Below are 18,700 nucleotides of genomic sequence, written 5' to 3'. Positions count from 1 at the left end.
TGCCTTGAGCTGTTTCACCGGAATCATGCAAATTTTTAAAATTCAATAACTCGGTTATTTGTCATCCGATTTTGATCATTTTTTTAGCATTTTGCTTTGTGAATTTTACTCTATTTATATAAATATGAATATCTTGAGCCTGGGCCATCCTTTTAAGGAATTTCCATAGTTAAAATAAAGTTCATGTCATTTTGACCAAATTTTCCACACTTGGTTTACTTTGGCACTTAAATATTCCAAATATACAAAAATTAATATAGGTTCATGTGCTTAATGTATTTCCGAGCATTAAATTTCATCCAGAAGTCTCGAGAAATACGCAATAAAAATGAGTTTGCTTTTTAGACTCCTCGAGATCACATCCATGAGTTCATATTACTATTACCCTGTCAAAATCCATCTAAATTTCACAAAATTTTACATTATAGTTCAGACTTATACACTTAATATAAGAAACCCGCTCATACTGCTATTTGTATGCTCTTTAAAGAGTAGCAGCACCTTCAATTTTGAAAATTGATAATAATTGGATTTATATAGCGCTTTTTCCAGAGGATACAAAGCGCTGTTAATTGCATAAGACAAGTTAAGGTTTATGGTATATAAGTGTGTTTTGAGATGTTTTTTGAAGAGGTTAAGAGAAGAGAGGTTTCGAAGAGATGGAGGGAGTTTGTTCCAAAGACGGGGGGCAACAGATTGAAAGGAGTTGAAAGAATTAGGTGTGAAAATGGACAAAAACAAATTTAAAAATTCTAAATTTATGTAACAAATTTAAGAAGTAAAATAAATGTACTTTATTCAAAACCCATGTCATCAGGGGTTCATATGTTTGTTTCCAAACTATCAGCATTTTTACACAGTAAATGTGCTTTAAAAAAAAATCTATATAAGGGAAATTTCTACACTACTCTCCCATTTAATCAAAATGAAGGTCATATTCGTCATACTTCGCGATCTGCAGAGTAAAGTTTTCTAGAGGTAGAGGTGTTTCAAAATTTGGTCCATATATTATTTTCAACTAATAGCTTCGTAAAATAACACATTAAAATTTGCTGTTTCATTGCCAATGACTGGAAAAATAAGTTAAAACCTGTAGCCGGTCTATTAATCAAGTAAATTAACGGGAAACTATCAATTAGAAAGAAAAAACGATCAGCGTTTATGGGCATGATGCATCATAATTCATCACTTCAAAATAAATATGCAAAGATTTAGAACACAAATTATTGCAGCTTAAAATTATCAACTTTTCCTAAGATTCAATAGAAACACCGCCATCTATTGTTTTGGGGAGCAGCAGATGGGAGGCTCATCATAGTCATCGATCATGTCCAACCATGCCAACAATGTGCTATTTCTATTTCGGAAATACTTAAGGACACCGCACACCTTACGATTGCTCTGCGACCCGATTTTGGAAGAAAACGTAGTAGAATTTAATAATATTGAGACATGGAGTATCTTACTGTGTAATGTTCTAAGTCATCATACGAATACTTATGCTCAAATCTGTGACTACGCTATCATCCTTATTAGAATAAAATAATGTAATATCTAGTCGTAATGACGCGATAGCAATCGCACGACTGGCTACGATTTAATACCAATTTAACCTTTAGTCCAAAATAATGGCTGGTAATCACCCAAAATTGTTATATAAGCATTCTTTTAGTTAATTCTAACCTCAAATAAAAGGAACTTTTCATTCAAATATTTAGAAAATTAGCAAAATGCGATTTGTTCCAAAATCCGATCGTGGTCGTAAGGTGTGCGGTGGACTATAGAAGTTCTCCAAAAGGACAAGCGCGTACAAAAAGTTCCATAATGAGCGTTTTGTTTCTTCATATAGAACTGTTATTTGAATCATGGAGTACTTTTCATGTAGCGGCAGCATGCAGCGAGCTCTATCCTGTGGGTATTACATCGATGATCATAGTAATTAGAACGATAATTTCTTAAAAGATATTAGGTATTTGATAGATAAATTACTATGGCTTCAAGTTCAATCATTCCACATTTCTAACATGAAAAGCGCCATCTTTGTTCTCTCGAAATTGACTTTTGCAGCTCTTCTTAGCATTGCCAGGAAACTTTGGGGATAAAATGCACCAGATAGATATTCTTAACCAAGTCCTCATTTTAGAATAGATATAGTTAATGAAGCGTCTTGGATGCAATGGAAGTGTAAGATTATCAAAAGATACTTCCATCATTTCCTTGCAGTCTTAGCTTGGCACCACTACGGATCTCAGTCCACAAGGCACGTGTAACAAAAGTGTAGTTTCAAATTCGTCAGTCTTTCATTTATGATATCGATAACCATTGTTCTATGCTTGTCACTCTCGATGTTAAACTTTCTTTCGTAAGGAAACGTAAGAACTTCACCACATTTCGTAGATTTTACATCTTTCTCGTGAGAAAGTAGCGACATCAAAAGAAGGACAAAAAAATGATACACTGAAAGACAAGCAAGTTCTTCGCCAAAGAAAACGTTCACAATGTCCCAACTGCATCTGCAGTTATGGTCAAAACTTTGTCAGACTTCATCACGCATCGTAGCTTGAGCATTTTTCTTATGAGTGGGTGGTAGGTCGAGGACAGTTTCGACAAAGACACCATTGGTCCTTGGCTTCGGTACTACTTTCGAAGGCAATCTCCGATGGCTATGTCCCTGATGTATCTCTTCGTCTAGTGTCCTCGCTACATCTTCAGGAATGATTTGTATAGGATCTATCTTTTTCTTTTTTATACCCGTCTGTGGCAATGGATCAGTGTTGACCTGAGGTACTAAGATTGCTCTGGGTGTGTCAGCCTTCATGCCATAATACGCCTTGAGCTGTAAAAGAGATAGGCACACTATTTAACTAAAAATATGACAATTATAATTTCTACCTCAACTTCAGATAGTTTTTTTGTTTACCCAGTTCGTGTTTTCTGTAAATTACAAACTACAAATATATCCTTACCAAAATTGATTGTATTCAGTACAATGACCCAGATGTATATTTCTATGGAGCAGCAGCTCTGTATTTCGAGCCGCCAATAAACATGATAAACGTGGGGAAGATTTCGAGGTCATTTCATCTCAAATCTTACCTTAAAAGGTTTTGCGTTGATTAAAATAAGAATATAAAACGAAAGTATCTTAAATCATCCACGATCAAGCCTTATGACAAGGCCTCGCGACTTGGCTCTATTCCTCGTCAAACGGTGACTGAGACGAGACTAGCAGCCGACGAAGAGAACTGGCGACAAAAGAGTGAGCGCGAGAGGGAGCGACTCGAAATCCTCGCACTCACCATGCTCACTCGGCTTTTTGTTGAGAGTCTTTTTTCCATTCGGTGATATAATATGTGATATAAATATCACAACAGACACAGGGCCTTGTTTAATGGCTATCCGCGACCGTGCTCGAGGAGGTCCCGCCATATTACCTGCAGCACATACACCATTGTATTTACTTTGAAAAGGGTAATTATTCATTATAAGTATAAAAGAAACATACACTTGCTGTACATTATGAATTAAAAAACCCGAGTAGGATATGTCGCATCATGTGACCCGTCGGATTAAACAACGGCATGTTTAAAGTTTTATGTAATTTAAGAATGTGAGCCTATTTAAACGAGATAAGGATATTTTTTATGATAAGAACATTGATTTATTTCTTTCAGGTTCTCAATTTCATATCAAACAAGAATGGCATGTTTACGCGTTCCAGTATCATATTTATGCACTGGAAGGATTAGCTATAGGCTGCTATGTAGGTGCGTCACCCGGATATGATAAACGGATGTATGAAAATGGGACATTGATCTGCCCGGCGGTAGAGAAGAAGGTGCAAGAAAATGCATGTTAAACATAAAGAAAAGCAAATGCAGGTGATGATGGAAATAACTATTGGTGTGACTTAGTATAAGTGTAACAGGAATAACGGACAAAGAACAGAGAAAATCAATAAGTGAATCTTTGAGATGAGGTGATCACGGGTGATAAACTTACAGGTTGAAATCTACGTCTGTCTCGAGATCTTCCCCCCCCCCCTCCTTCCCTCCCCGAAAAAAATGAAAGAATTATTCTTCACTCCTGCCTACTATTCTGAATCTTAGGGAAATGGGTCCCAATTCTTCCAGAAAATTTACCTTGTTAATCTCATCTTCAGCAGCCTCGCCCTTTTCAATCGCTCTTCCAAGCTTAACTGCCAGAGCTTCGTTCTCCGTTTGAACGAGTCTTCTCTCCGCTCTTACCTCTCGTAGAATCTCTTCTAATTCATCTGCCCTCGCCTTGGTGTTTTGGTAGCTTGTCTTGTTTTGGCATTAAAGGAAATAAAAGAATGACACGATGAAATTATGAAAATGAATATACGTTCCTGGCCCTGGTAAAAAAAATAATGCAGCGTCGCTTTAGTGATTCGCATTGATAAAATGACTGAATCTAATATTTTAACAATAATTGTTGAAATTGCTCGAATGCTCTGATTATAACGGGCCGCGGAAAGGGTGGTACCGATATCGTACAGACCCTTCGGAACGTCCAATGTTGATGAACATGGATAGATAATGAGAGAAAGCGAAAAAAAATGTTTCCTTTTAGACATTTCAAGAAAATAATGGGTAATAATCATTTTGGAATCAGTATATTTCCTTCAACCCTGGATAATCCCGTAAAAGGTGTTATTTGAACAGCAAGTGCGTCAAAGGAGGCAACATTATACTGCTTAACCTATTTCTGTACTTGGATACGTTTTACAGAGCCGTTGTGGGTTATTATGAACAGGCAAACGACTGATTTCGGCCCATCAATTTCTCGTCGAAAGCTGTCCAGGGGCACTTGAGAATGTTGTGTTGAATTACGAAGTCGTGTCAGAAATCCCTCGGATCAGTATGCTCTCTCGGATTTCTCCCCGACGAGAGAGAAAGAAGTAGAAGACATGAGTAGGATCGTTAAGTTATAGCCATGTTTGTGTCGCCGAGTTAGATGCATTTTCACATAATCACATTCCCTGCATGTAATTTAATTCTAAGGACTCATTTATATCGACCAGTGGTGGACTCCATTTCCTATGCAACATACGGGCTAGTACGAAGGGCTATGTGCCAAAAGCATATAGTAAAAGCAGGAAGGGGGATAAAAGGAAAGAAAGAGAGAGAGAGAAAGAGAGATCACTAGAGCACAAAAAAGAAGGAAAGAAAAAGGAGATTTGCTTATAGAGAGATGGGAGTATAAACATGGATGAGAGAGCGAAAGAGCGGGATAAATGAAAACGAGCGATGGTTTCCAAAAAGCAAAAATAAAATCGTAAAAACCATAGTAGTCACTGTAAGAAAAAAAACAATCATCGCTATCTGTTACCATATCATCGAAAATCTAGATCTTGTAAGTACTGGCGTTTCCTATAAAAGGTTCGGTCCCACAGCACTTACGGGTGCAGAGAGGATGCAGAACGGAAAAGAATCTTGCCATCCGTTGGAAAACGTTATATATCCGTTGTGAACTCCTTGCATACGTGTTTCATATTGTAACGCAGTTACAGTCTCTGATTCTTGTAAAATCGAACCCTTTCAACGTATTTCGGAAAGTAGTGTGAAAAAAAAAAAAAGAGGAATGGAAGTGAGAGCGCGATAGAAAAACAGGCAAGTGACATTATTAATAGATGGTGAGGTAATTAATCTAATACTTATTACATCACCCTCTATTAATAATGTAATTCGGTTATAGATATACAAGGGCCTCTAATCAAACCAATACAATATTTGCATGAGTCAATTACTCTACAATTAGCAATAGCAATTCCCAAATCAAAGCGAACGAATAATCCCCTCGAATACGGTTTAATCCCATACGCAGATCGTATTTTTTGGAATACTTCACTCAAGCGGAAGTGTCCTATCACTTTTCCTTCCCCCAAACCCCCATCTATACCAAATATGATAGGTTGAAAATGACACGGGATATGCCCAATAAATCCATTTATCTCTCACAGAAATCTATAATGCCAAACCACGCGCCCCTTGTTGCTAGTATAACTTGTCTATATTACACTGACATTCGCTTGTGGTAATGTCATGTTGGATTTGAGGAATGAGGTGGAGATCAGAGGAAAGAGATCTAGATAGCCCCTCGATGGACAATATAAAACATAAAGATGTGGCTTACACATTCTGTATTTTCTACTTTTTGATGCTGTAGGATGATTTTACATCAACATCTTTGTATTTTAATGTTGCTTTGTCATGTATATATTGACCAAATATTTCAAATGCAGGAAGTTGTGCAGTAGGAGCATTTTATATGTCAAACAACTGCAAACCTTTAGATATCGGGCAGATTTTCCTATATAATTTCATTTCATTATCGATAATATTCATAACGCTTGGAATAGATTGACTTACATACTCAAACGTCAAGCAACTTTCATTTTTGATGCGTAAAAATGGGGGCAATATCCAACAAACTGCCCCGGTGCATGCATTTTATGCAATTATGTGTAGGTCAGCTTGATCTGGGATCTCTGGAGTTATTGGTAATTATAATGGGAACCTTAAGATTGGCTGTTGATCCGTGTTCCCCTTGTAGTTTCTTCTTTGCTATTCCCATAAATAGTAAGTTCTCATGAATACGGGTTCAGGTGTAATCATAATTAATTTTTCAGGAAATATCCATTAACAGGTCCATACTTGAACCTGACCACTGTATTCGACCGGTCTTTTTGGCTCATTTCCTTCTAAAAAATAAGACTACGCCTCTGATTCGAAAAGTCAGATTTCCGTTTATGCCATGGCTGTATTACACCTTGCGGCGAAGGATTCCGTCGAATTTCAGTTATCATTTTTATTTAAGGCATCCCATTTCAAGGCCAAAAAGATACTTTCAAAGATACAATCGGATACACACAGAAATGCATTCGGGACGTTGGACATGAACGAGAAAATAAAAAAGGTGAAACGAGTATGAAATGTTAATACCAAGATCTCTGATTCGTGGGAGGCTTAATGCTCCTATTCTTTAACCATACCCCCCCCCCCCCTTGATTCAATGTAATCATCTACATCGTATCATCCGCTAAAGTTTTGTATTATTGAAAAACAGCCTTGGTTTTGAGTGATGTTGTTAAGTAAGTAGTGTTGTTCAGGTCCTCTGAAGGGGGTCCAGAAACTCTGGTAGTCAGGATCGAGGTGCTAGTGTACGTATGCGTAGGGATATGACTCTAAAAACTGAAGTGCTAATTTTGCACTTATTGTCCTTGTATAGTGACTGCACTTTGAGTGCTGATTTTCTAGTTCAAATTTGAATGACTAAATCAGCCCTCAAAGAGCAGACATTATACAAGGATATTGCTAAATTTGCACTTAATTTTTTTTAAGAGTGTATGGGTCATATTAAAGTATGCGGAGTGTGTGTGTGCTTTTTGAAGAGTTATAATTATGATTAATTGTTTTATATGACCAAATATATTCTTCAGTGAAATGTTCGATAATTAACCAAAAGATTTGCACTTTCTTGAGGAACTAATGGTGGGAATGGTTACTGCATTGATCGGCCGCACTCACGTCAAACCTCATTATGTTTAAAATCTCAACTTTATAATTTTAGCATACCTTCGCGAATCGTGCAAAATCATGTGGATGTTATTGATGCAAAGCAATAACGTAGGAACATGGATTAAATTTGATTACTCTATGGCATGTAGGTTGTCTCCTTAAAATCACGCTTTGAGCCACGCGTGAACATCCAATCCTCTAACAATAGTGAAAGTTTTTATGATCTCGATTGCACATTATGATGCTTTTGGTTTCAAGTTCTTTTCTTTCTCATCATGCTCATGATATACCTGTCCTTTCTAAATATCAACATCTCTGTTTGTTTCTTGAAAAGTCAGTGCTGACGCATTGCCCTTACATTTCCAATGATTACGTATATCAAGTATCCAATTCGACATTTTACAAAAATGGAGACAACCATTTTTGAAATAGCTAAGATATAAAAGATTGAAATACTTTTCTTTCGGAGACCCTGCTGTCTTTTCGTGTTATGTACAGCTTCTTACAAGATTCCCCACCGTCAATTCCAGAAACATTGCAATTTGAAGAGGATATCGGTGACATTTGGATATCGGCTAACCCGAAGCTATGGAAAAGAGGATGCGCCACAAACATGCAAATGGCAAAGCTAGAACATCGCTAATTAAGAGCAACAGACATTAAAAACGATAGAAAGCAAGGGATTAGAAGAAAAGGGAGCCTTACGCCGCGGGGTCCATGTATGTAACATATCTGATTTCCGCTTGGTAAAGGTTTAGGCTTCTTACTGCTTGGTGTCTTCCTTTGATGAGCTTGTGACGGGTATAATGTAAAGTCTGTAGAATAGACGACGAGACGAGTCGAAAAGAACGACAATGGTAGTTACCGGAGAAGTAACACGACATAGAGTTGAGGTAAAGATTGTAAATTAATTTTTGGTGTGTGTATTTGAGTTTTGTCAGACATGTGTCAATCAGATATGGTTATTTCCATCTGGGACCGACCTTTAACGTCACCATCCAAAAGATGTGACCAGGGTTCGAACCTCTGCATCAATTTGTAACTTCCCCACTTAGCTTGGATTATAGGCACACGCCACAACGCCCAGTGTTGGTTTAGAATAATTCAAATATAAGGATTTGAGTTTATTTACTGCTGGGGGTTAGATATTTATGTTTGGCTAAGTGTGCAGATTTTCCATCGGAGCAAATGTCGCCGGAGAAAATGTAATAGAGCCTGTTACATTAAAAAAATAATCACTGAGGCTTCTTGGAATAGAAAAAAAATATGGTTGGACTGGGGATGAAATGAATTCTTTGGAACGTTTCATGAAAGGACTTTTTTGTTTCATTCGACAGTTACCATAGCAACATCCCATCAATATCAAGGGAAAATGTAAGCTCGGACAACTTGTCGGACGAAAAATGTTAGTAAAGGCTTACCCGTGGGAGTATTTTATGGAAAAATTAAGCTGTAATTTTCATAGACACGTTGCTCTGTCCCAATCAGAAGCAAGATTTCTGTAGCTTATAAAAATAGTTATATCTGGTGTGATGCCCCCTGGTCCCTTCAATGCACTGTATGAACCTGAACGAGTTGTGAATCGACACACTCAAAGTTATTGACTTAGGTGATCGACTTACCTATGTGTTTGGTCTCATTGAATATAAACAAAATATAAAAAAGTCGATGGAACGATGAAGAAAATAACGTAGCGCCATTCTTGAGGCGAAGTTCATAACCCTTTGTACCTTTTATCTACAAGTATACGAACCATTCTCAGGTTTTCAGGTATGCCAAGTGCTATAGTTTTGAAATTATAGGGCTATAATAGCACCCACATGTACGCATATTCCTTTTTTATGGTTGCTATGCCGACGTATGTTTCATCATCACTCATATATCTGCCAACATGACTGTTCTCTATGAATTTTAGTCCCTTATAACACAATTTCTATGAACTGTAAGCTGATGGTAAATTGAATCACTTTTTTTTTCTAAATAATAGAAAAGTGTTGAGATATAAACATTTAACTTTCATAATATCCAAAAGACTTTTGCGAATGGTTTATCATGAAAATAACAAATTCCTAGCACTCTCAGAAAAAAATATATATTTAAGAGATTTTCCACTTCAAAAATTTCCCGATTGAACAGAAAATGTACAAAAAGCAAGTTTTATACCTATCATTTAATTATACGTAACCAAACTTACATTAGGCGTATGAATAAAGATCAAACTTCTTCAATGTCTTTTCAGGCGTATACATACCTGTGCCTAACATAAACGAATAAAAAACCACTCGTACCACAACTTGATTAGGGGGCGTTTGCTTCAAATTTCCAATTCACCGCAAGCAAGCATGGCAAGATATGCAAGTTAAGTCTTAATGACTACCACAACACCCACAACATGACCCTGTCTAATCCAACCTTGCGAATATAATAAATCGATTGCATATCATTTGTTTTCGGGTTGGGGAAATTATTTCACAGGTACTTATTTGCCTATTATGAATGAAACGATTAAAAAGGGAATTCGCTTTTATTTTCAAGCTATCAACAAACTCCAAGAAAAGCTAAGATTTGTATTTCCATTATCTTCATTGCTCAGGAGCAACATGTTTAGTTTTCAACGTTATTATCACAGAATGAACATGATGATGGTGATGGAAATAGTAGTGATGATGACAGAAATAATGACGGTGAGTCTCTCGAAAATTTGTCAAAATACTGTACTTGCTTCTAAAATTGCATTTTTTTATGACCAATGTACTTACGAGCGCTTTGGATCCTTCTGTCAGGGCTTGATGCAGTCGATCGTCCATCTCTGTCTTGGTACGTTTTGCATTCTTGTTCGCTTTATCAAACTCGATCCTCGTGTCAAGGAACTTCTTGGAGACTAGCTCAAGCTTGTTCGAGAGACTCTTCTTTTCATCTTCTAACTTCTTTACCTTTTTCTCACTAGCTTCAAGTGAAAGACGTAAATTCTCGATCTGAAAGTCACAAGTTTGTACAAATACCACACAGTATTAAGCAATTAAGCATGAAATAAAGCTTAGACCCTTCATACTAGGAGAAAAGTGAAGAGAGAAATGAAGAAGAATACTAATAGAGTTATTGGTTGAGGGAATTTGTAGTAGACCATTATTCAACAAGGAAGAAAAAAAATAGGTCGTATCCCCTCCTCCCTATAAAAAATACTTCGGCTCAGCCCACGCTTTTGCATTCGGTGTCATTATGAGGACTCGGGTTAGCAGTTCATCACTGTTCATTACGTTTTCATCGTAATCCAAAATTAAATATTGAGTATGCCTATACATTATCAATCATTAAGCGAATCTCCTAAGCACGTGAACTATTAGGCTCGAAGTGATTTAATAGTGTGTCAAACTCTGAAATGTCGGTCAAAGTTAAGGTGACACAGGTGCTTTTTGTTGACTTGCTATGCTGACTCACGCCCTCATTTCCTGAGCGGGCAACCCACCCGCGTGAACATTCACGATAAACTGGGGACCTGACCTTATAGGAAACACGTGTGAAAAAGTACCGACTAGTACTAGGAATGATGATTTTGTCGTCTGCTATGAGGCATGTTGACGGCAAATCATGTACTTGTTCAGGTCCATTACTATAATTATGACAAGAATGATTAAAATTTAAGGTGGATTTAGAGTGAACAACATTTCTGAGTTACCCCAGAGATCGTAAGTGTTAAGTTCAAGATCTTAATGTTCTCATTTCAGTGTTTTCGAAAAATGGCTCCGTCTTATCTGTCTGAGCTACTTGTAAATATGAACCTGTTTGGAATCTTCATAAGGATTTATATATTGTACCTGTTGTTAAGGTACTGTTTTATGGTTAAAGTGATTGGTTAACATTGGTTTGACTTTTAAAAAATCTGAGCTAGAAGGTCACACTTGTCACCTGTGTCTGTGATATGTTACAAAAATGAAGCCCTGAAAAAATTGCGTTCGAAAATCATTATTTAGTGCTTCAAAAATTGAAATATAAAGTGACCGGAAACACCATCTTAATTTCATCCCATACAGTTATGTGTACTATTTAGGCGTCTATAAGACGCCTATTTACAAAATCGGGGTTTGCCTTGTAGTTTTAGCTTTTCATTCTCAATAATGGTTGTTTTCAGGGTTTATTAGTTCTAATACATGCATTTGTACACATGTTTCATCTTGGTTTGAGATTTTTTTTAAATCGGCTGCTCACAAAGTTAAACAATACCTTTAACGGGCGTTTGCGCACGCAGCGCCAGAATACTGGAATAGTACCCCACACAACATGCACAATTGAAGTCAAGTCTATACAATAATTGGGCAATTCAAATCTGCATTTAACACCTTATTTATGTTTCTTATAATGATATCATAATAGCATTACCAGCAGCTTTCCTTCATTTGTCATTATTTTTCCGAACGCGCATTGAGACTTTTGTAAGGTGAAATGTGCTATACAAAAACTGTTCTTATTATCATTATTATTATCTTATAAAATGATCCATGAGCTGGTGATATTTTAAACGATCATTTCATCTCTCCCCAAGAGTTAGCTTCCACTCCCTGGAAAGAGAGTTAAAATTACAATGATTTTAGTTTACAGTGAATTGGTAGTCAAACACTTTAACCACGTTGGAGCAATCTAAGACACACCATTATTACAGATTAACGACTGAACATGCATATTTTAAAAAATAATAATAAAAATGAAAACTACAATTCTCTCTTTCTAAAGACATGTCTATATGATTTGTTCATATTTTGAAGAACCCTATCTCATTTAGTTTTCATCAAGAAAAATCAGCTCAGCTCATTCGGCAACACGCAACGAATGTTCCAATTCCCTGAAAAATACAAACAGTGAATGGAAATTGTGTTCCAAGTTACTAATAGAAAATACCATGTACATGATGATCATGCGAGAGGAATCAGCACATCCCGATAACAACAAGTGATTAATATGAAAATGATAGATATTGAACGATTTAGACCTTTGATAATAATAATAACAAATGAACGAAGTCAAGGGCAGTTTTCAGAAAATTGCTGTGCACCCCGAAAACAAATGTATACGACATTCTCAATGCCGATGGCTGTGGGAGAGATTATAATCTTCTCATTTTCGTATAATTAAGATTGCCATATTAATTTACCTTCAACATGCGATGCTCATATGAACTCTGCACCTGGAAGTCTGCTGCTGTCCATCCAGAATTCGACATCATGAGGAGAATAAGAAACAACCCCAGGATAGCGATGATCGTGAAGAGGACGACGACCACGCTGTTATACTGGAGTTTGGTTAATGCCCCGGTGATCGACTTAACCTCAGGTCCCCTCATCGAGTACGAATCCCATATTAAATCGGAAATCGGTCCTCCACGACGCGTCATTATAACGTATTTTAAAGAGACAGTCCACCTTGATAATGGGGTATAATGTATACACTGTAAAAACGCTGTTTAAAATTTCAAGCACGTTGTTTAAGCCAGTCACTCTAAAAACTACTGTTTAAATTTTTAAAACAATTGTTTAAACTTTTTAAACAAGTTGTTCAAAAAGTTTTTTTTACTGTGTAACAAGTACGAATAGAAAACAGAACATGACGAACATTTGAACTACAACTTTCAACTTTAAAGAAAGGTTCATTTCAATCTTATTCTTTATACAGGAATTAATCCATAATCGAGATTTCTAGAATTCTTTCTAGTTTTCTTCCTCACAGAAACTTTTTAAACGGAGATCAATGACATAAGTAATTACAATGATCGCACTTATACAATAAAACTATGCAAACTGTAGTACTTAGGCCTGTATCGTTTGAAACAATTTGAATTGTATAACCCATTTACCTGTACGTTATTAACCATACAATGTAATAAGCAGAAATTAAAATAAATTGAAAATGTACTTTGATGGTTTTTAATTGCCAAAAATTGATATGAAATAATTATACTAAAAGTTTACTTTCCTGTTGCATGCAGCGTGTAAGCAAGTAAATGTTAAAAAACATCATAATTCCCCATCCTTATCAACGACTATGTATAATGCAAAATAATGCAAAATCGATGTTTCAATGAAGGTATCACTCTCGGTTCAAAATAAGTAACTGTGACAGGCTACATGTATGGATAAAATACAAAAAAAGGAATGAATATACGACATGCGTGCCTGCTGCGCAGTCCCATAAAACCCATATCTGTCTGCATGTCTTGGCACTCAATTCAACCGAAACATTTAGAATCTCTCATATAGGGTTTAGTGAGTAAACTCTTGAATGATCACGAATTGTCTTTATACATGTATAGTTTACATAACTTTTGCAAAGAAAACTAAATTTCCATCACATGAATTTACACGATCCCTGTTCGATGTATTTTTCAGTTCTTTAATTACCTCTAATAAGTATCCAGCAGCAAACTGGATGCTATAGCTGATGCGATGCGGAAATGTGATGACCGATTTCATTAGAAACATGGACGCACATGAAGGTCTTTGCTATCCCCCTTACATCTCTAGCTCCGATGTATTACGCGTGGGCAGATTCAATTTGCTCTGACCTGGTAATGTAAGGTCGTATCCAAAACAGGAGCAGGAAATAAAGAAGCCTCCTTGCTTAATTTCATTCAATGCACAGACAAAATCCTTCTTTTAATGTAATCAACGATACCAACCTATATCTACAGACACCGGCACCAACAAGTGACCGAAGAGATGAATTTATTCATACTCGAAACTGTATTTTTCATTCATGATCTCGAGGTTGAATAACTGTCGAACGAAGAACTTATCGTAATGAGAAACTAGGGTAAACACTTAACCGTCGTAAATCGTTGTGTGTTTCCATATAGGTTGCGATGGCATGAACAAACGCCTCAAGATAGTTAAAGAATACCATGGAAAATGACAATTAACCGCTCCCCGTAATCAGGTCATTCTTCTGAGGTGAAGTTTGCCAGAGAGTGAGTAATTTCCTATTGATTGTATCAATTGAGCACATGCGATTATGTTCCAAAAAAAAAACGACGCATGTAAATTGTGTTTGGATTCCCTAAACGCCGGACTCAGATGTGAGGCCTCCCAAATCCTTGGATATAATATTGAACAAACACATAACCTCAATATAACACTCACGCCAGATCCATTGTTTAAACGAGCTGCCAATAAAGTAGAGGATCTCATTTAAAGGAAAGTCTTAAAGGACAACATGCTTCTTTGAGTGGCCAATCTGACAGGATCTTGTCGAGTGGAGAAGCCTTGAAAATGAACTCGTCGAAAGTTTGGGAACGAACTGAAAGTCGGTGCATCTACGGTAATGTTATCTCCCCCATCACAACGATCGCTTTGTAATTTAACCGGGTCTGAGTGATTTTGGGTAATGATAATGACAGTCCGTTTGAAAATGAGCCAAGTTCGGGTTCACTAGTTTATAACAGAGATGTCCATACCATTTCTCGTCATTGATGGTTGTTAATGTCTATCGACATTGTTAAATTTATTAATTGAACTTGGATTGGTCACAGGGCTTGCAGGGCAGCTTTACTTGGTTAATGGTTGGAATACGTACACTCTAAAAAGGGTTTACCCAATATTGGGTAAAATTAGAACATGCATGTTGGTTGGGTAAAAGATACCAAATATTTGCTAAATTGTACGCAATGTTGCGTTGAAATTTACCCTTTAAACATTCATTTTGACCAATATAGGGTAAAGAAAAAATACCTAGCAAGCATGCATGTTTCTTTTCTACCAAATATTGGGTATAATCTTACTCAGAGTTTTTAGAGTGTAATGACAAGCTGAAATAGGGTGGTTTTCTTAACCGTATGTTTCACTCAAATTAACCATGGAAAATTGACGAATATGATGTATTTCCTACTTCAGTGAGGACAAATCTCAGAGAAAAATGACAACGGTCTTTACTTTCAAACATAAAAAAACGAAGAAATATGTATTATGACCCATCGCATTTTTTAATTTCCCAACTAGAAGGACCCACGCAGGGACGAGGTGTATATAGTAATAATATAGGGTATTTATATTGCGCACATATCCACCTTGTTAGGTGCTCAAGGTGCTCCTATATTACCCAGCTAAGTTAGGCGTTCACAGCGCACACAGCTTCTTGAGGAATTTCTTCCTACCGGGACCCATTTACCTCACCTGGGTTGAGTGCAGCACATTGTGGATCAGTTTCTTGATGAAGGAAATTACGCCATGGCTGGGATTCGAACCCACGACCCTCTGTTTCAAAATCCGGAGACTAATCCACTGGGCCACAACGCTCCATCTGATAATGTCGGGTGTATATTATCTACTCCAAAACATCCTCAAACCCATCCCACTCCGTTCTTCCTGACGCCAAGGCTCTAACACGGACCGACTCCCTTTTCATAAACTTATCCTCCAGTTAGCCGCCTAAGAGTAATGCGGATAATTCAATAAAAATTGCGTTCACAAACTCCGAAAATAAGCCGCATTATTTTTACGAGCGCCCGTCCTGAAAAAGGCGGATAATCGTCATGACAACTGGACACGCCCCCTCCGATGCGGTTGTGTTGGAAAAGGGTGACCTTGTGACCGCACCATGGCAATTATCCGCATTATTTGGAAATGCGTTCATAAACTCAAAATCTTGTCCCGATGCTGCTATTATGCGTATAATAGCAGCATCAAAATTATGCGGATAACTCTGGTCCTCCTCCAATTTTACGACCAAATTATGCTGCTATTAGCCGCATAATTGGGTTTATGAAAGGGGTATAAAGATACGAACAAAATATTAGCGTAGATTAGAATTAAAGAAGCTCAGTATGGACGCACTCTATCTAGGCTAGGTACTTGTTCTATCATTTCTATGGGAAGGCATGTAAGGGGAAGCCAAGAGAGCCTCGTGGCATTGAGACATGCCGAAGTATTTCCTTTCAGCTTAAATGTACATCCTACATGTAGGTTTGGTGATACTTAGGTGATATTAAGAAAATCGAATCTAGGCAAAAAAAAAATTGTAGAAGTTTGAGAGTTTTCTTTTTTCGCAATTGGGGGCATCAAATTGCAATGAATCGTTTTGAGTCAGGAGTGTCAGGAACTACCATGATGAAGACCACTGGGCTAATACATGTATTTCATCTTATATATGCAAGAAAACATTCGACGACCGCACAAATGTGCCAAGGAAAGGACGGGAAGCTCAAACAAAAATGATGAGTATTTTAAGTTTCATGACCCTCCCAAGGCCTAAATCAATAATCAAAACGCTCCTAAAATGAATGAAAATACCAATCTCTAATCAGTCTTCAGTCTGACCTTTAATCCGAAATCAACATTTCCGTTATTTAAAAAAAGGAAACTAATTCGATATCAACAGGTTAGTTAAGGTCAAATGAAGCGGAATATAAACGGTTTAGTGTTAATGTCAACATTACAATAGTAACACTAAGCGAATAATTATCACTATATGGTAGGACAAAACAATCACACCGATTTGGATGTCAACGGCAATTTGGGGGCTACACATTCCAGTTCAGTATCAAATTTCACATCGAACTAATCGATGTATGTAAAGAAAGTTTTGGGAGCACATATAAAGTTGTTTAATAACACCTTAAATGAAGAAATAAGGCATTTTCAAGCAAATATAATTTCTTCTACTACGCGTGCGCACCCATGTTTGTTTTTCGTGCGTCCAAGTGTTTGCTTGGAGTCTGGCGTTCACACACAAGGAAAGGGTTGAATTTTGATTTTTTTTTTCATCGCGATGCAGGTAAAAAAACAAAATGATCGCGACCCTATTTGCATTACTTGCGATTTTTTGTCAGAATTTCTCAAGCGATGTGAATCCTTTCGCGAATCGAAAATCGGGTTGGTCTATCCCACAACAAACAAAATGTCGGCATTGAATTATTATGAAGGCCTACATTCCTAAGATATAATTTTTTTTCTTTCGAAATTTGGATCGCGATCTAAATTTCAAGTTAACATGTGAATATTTAAACTTATCTAAGGTCGGTTTTGAGTAGGATAGTCCACAGTGAATGAACTTTTACCAAAGATAGTACGCAGTGCTACAAACGTTCGTTTTGCGCGTATTCAAGATAGCGTTAGCTTACACCGCTGGGGGAATGTTTAAGGGTTCTTTGAAAGAAAAGCAAGCATTGTGCAAGAATGCGTTTCCGTCAAAAATATCCCTTGCGATTCGAATTTCACATCAAGGTACCATCTCATCAAGCTTGCATCGGTCGCTGAAGTACCTCTCCGACCGTAGGGGAAGGCGGGGTAAGTTGTGACAGTTTTTGCTTTTTGTATGTTGTAATTGGTATGATTAATAATCTTGTAGAAATAAGTCCCTTGCCTTAAAATTTAATTCTTCTGGAATGTTTTTCACCTATACATAACTTTCTACCCCCACATGAAAGTCATCGTCACCTTTGAAAAAAGAGATGTCAAATGGCTCAACTTAACCCACAGATGGGGCAAGTTGAGCCACAAAAACTATGTACAAAATGTATGGGGGAAGAACCAGCATGTCAATTTTTTATTTAAAGTCTTTTCACTTGCTAATTCTCTATAAATACTAACATCCTTTTAAAGAAAAAAAAGTCATGTAAATCTGCTGCTTTCTACCTGCATATTGATGGCTTTTTAAAGATTTTTTTTTTTTTTTAATATACATTACCATAAGAATTACCATGGCTCAACTTGCCCCATGCTGGCCTGCTCAACTTACCCCAGTCCGAACTTCATGCGATCATTTCGAATCCACGCATTTCTTATGCATCCATCATGTAAAAGACTATGACAAGAATGAGAATCCATACCTGGACTAACAATATTGTTCTTATGTCTTTATTATATTTAAAGACGCGTGTGTGTGTAAAAAGCACTCATCTTTTTCACTCCCTTTCTTTACTTTTTAGCCTGAAATTTGTTTTTTTCCCTGTAAAAAATAATTTTTGTTTCAAAGTTGAAAACAATGTGGTGGGGTTAAGGGTTATGCAATGGGTCGTCAATACATGACACCACCACAATGTCTGACTCAATCATTATTGGCCTGGGGTGGGGGCTCAACTTTCCCTTATGCTCAACTTACCCCGCCTTCCCCTACTCAGTGACCGATCGTTTTTGACAAAAACGATCGGTCGCTGAGTACGATGAAATGCTTTCACA

At 37.0% G+C, this 18,700-nt stretch overlaps 1 protein-coding gene across 1 annotated transcript; it reads right to left on the bottom strand.

Annotated features, from left to right (window-relative positions):
* Positions 1–966: 966 nt before the first annotated feature.
* On the bottom strand, positions 967–12,951 carry LOC121416179. The gene is made up of 4 exons (XM_041609664.1): positions 12,688–12,951; positions 10,301–10,516; positions 4,143–4,304; positions 967–2,836 (listed from the first exon to the last, which is right to left on the bottom strand). The coding sequence occupies exons 1-4, from the start codon at positions 12,925–12,927 to the stop codon at positions 2,537–2,539; spliced, it is 918 nt and encodes a 305-aa protein (XP_041465598.1). The 5' UTR covers positions 12,928–12,951; the 3' UTR covers positions 967–2,536.
* Between the last annotated feature and the right edge of the window lie 5,749 nt (positions 12,952–18,700).

This window comes from Lytechinus variegatus, chromosome 5, assembly GCF_018143015.1.
Source record: "Lytechinus variegatus isolate NC3 chromosome 5, Lvar_3.0, whole genome shotgun sequence".
Taxonomy (NCBI): domain Eukaryota; kingdom Metazoa; phylum Echinodermata; class Echinoidea; order Temnopleuroida; family Toxopneustidae; genus Lytechinus; species Lytechinus variegatus.
Note: the sequence above shows the minus strand (reverse complement) of the source record. Positions and strands in the feature narration are given on the sequence as shown.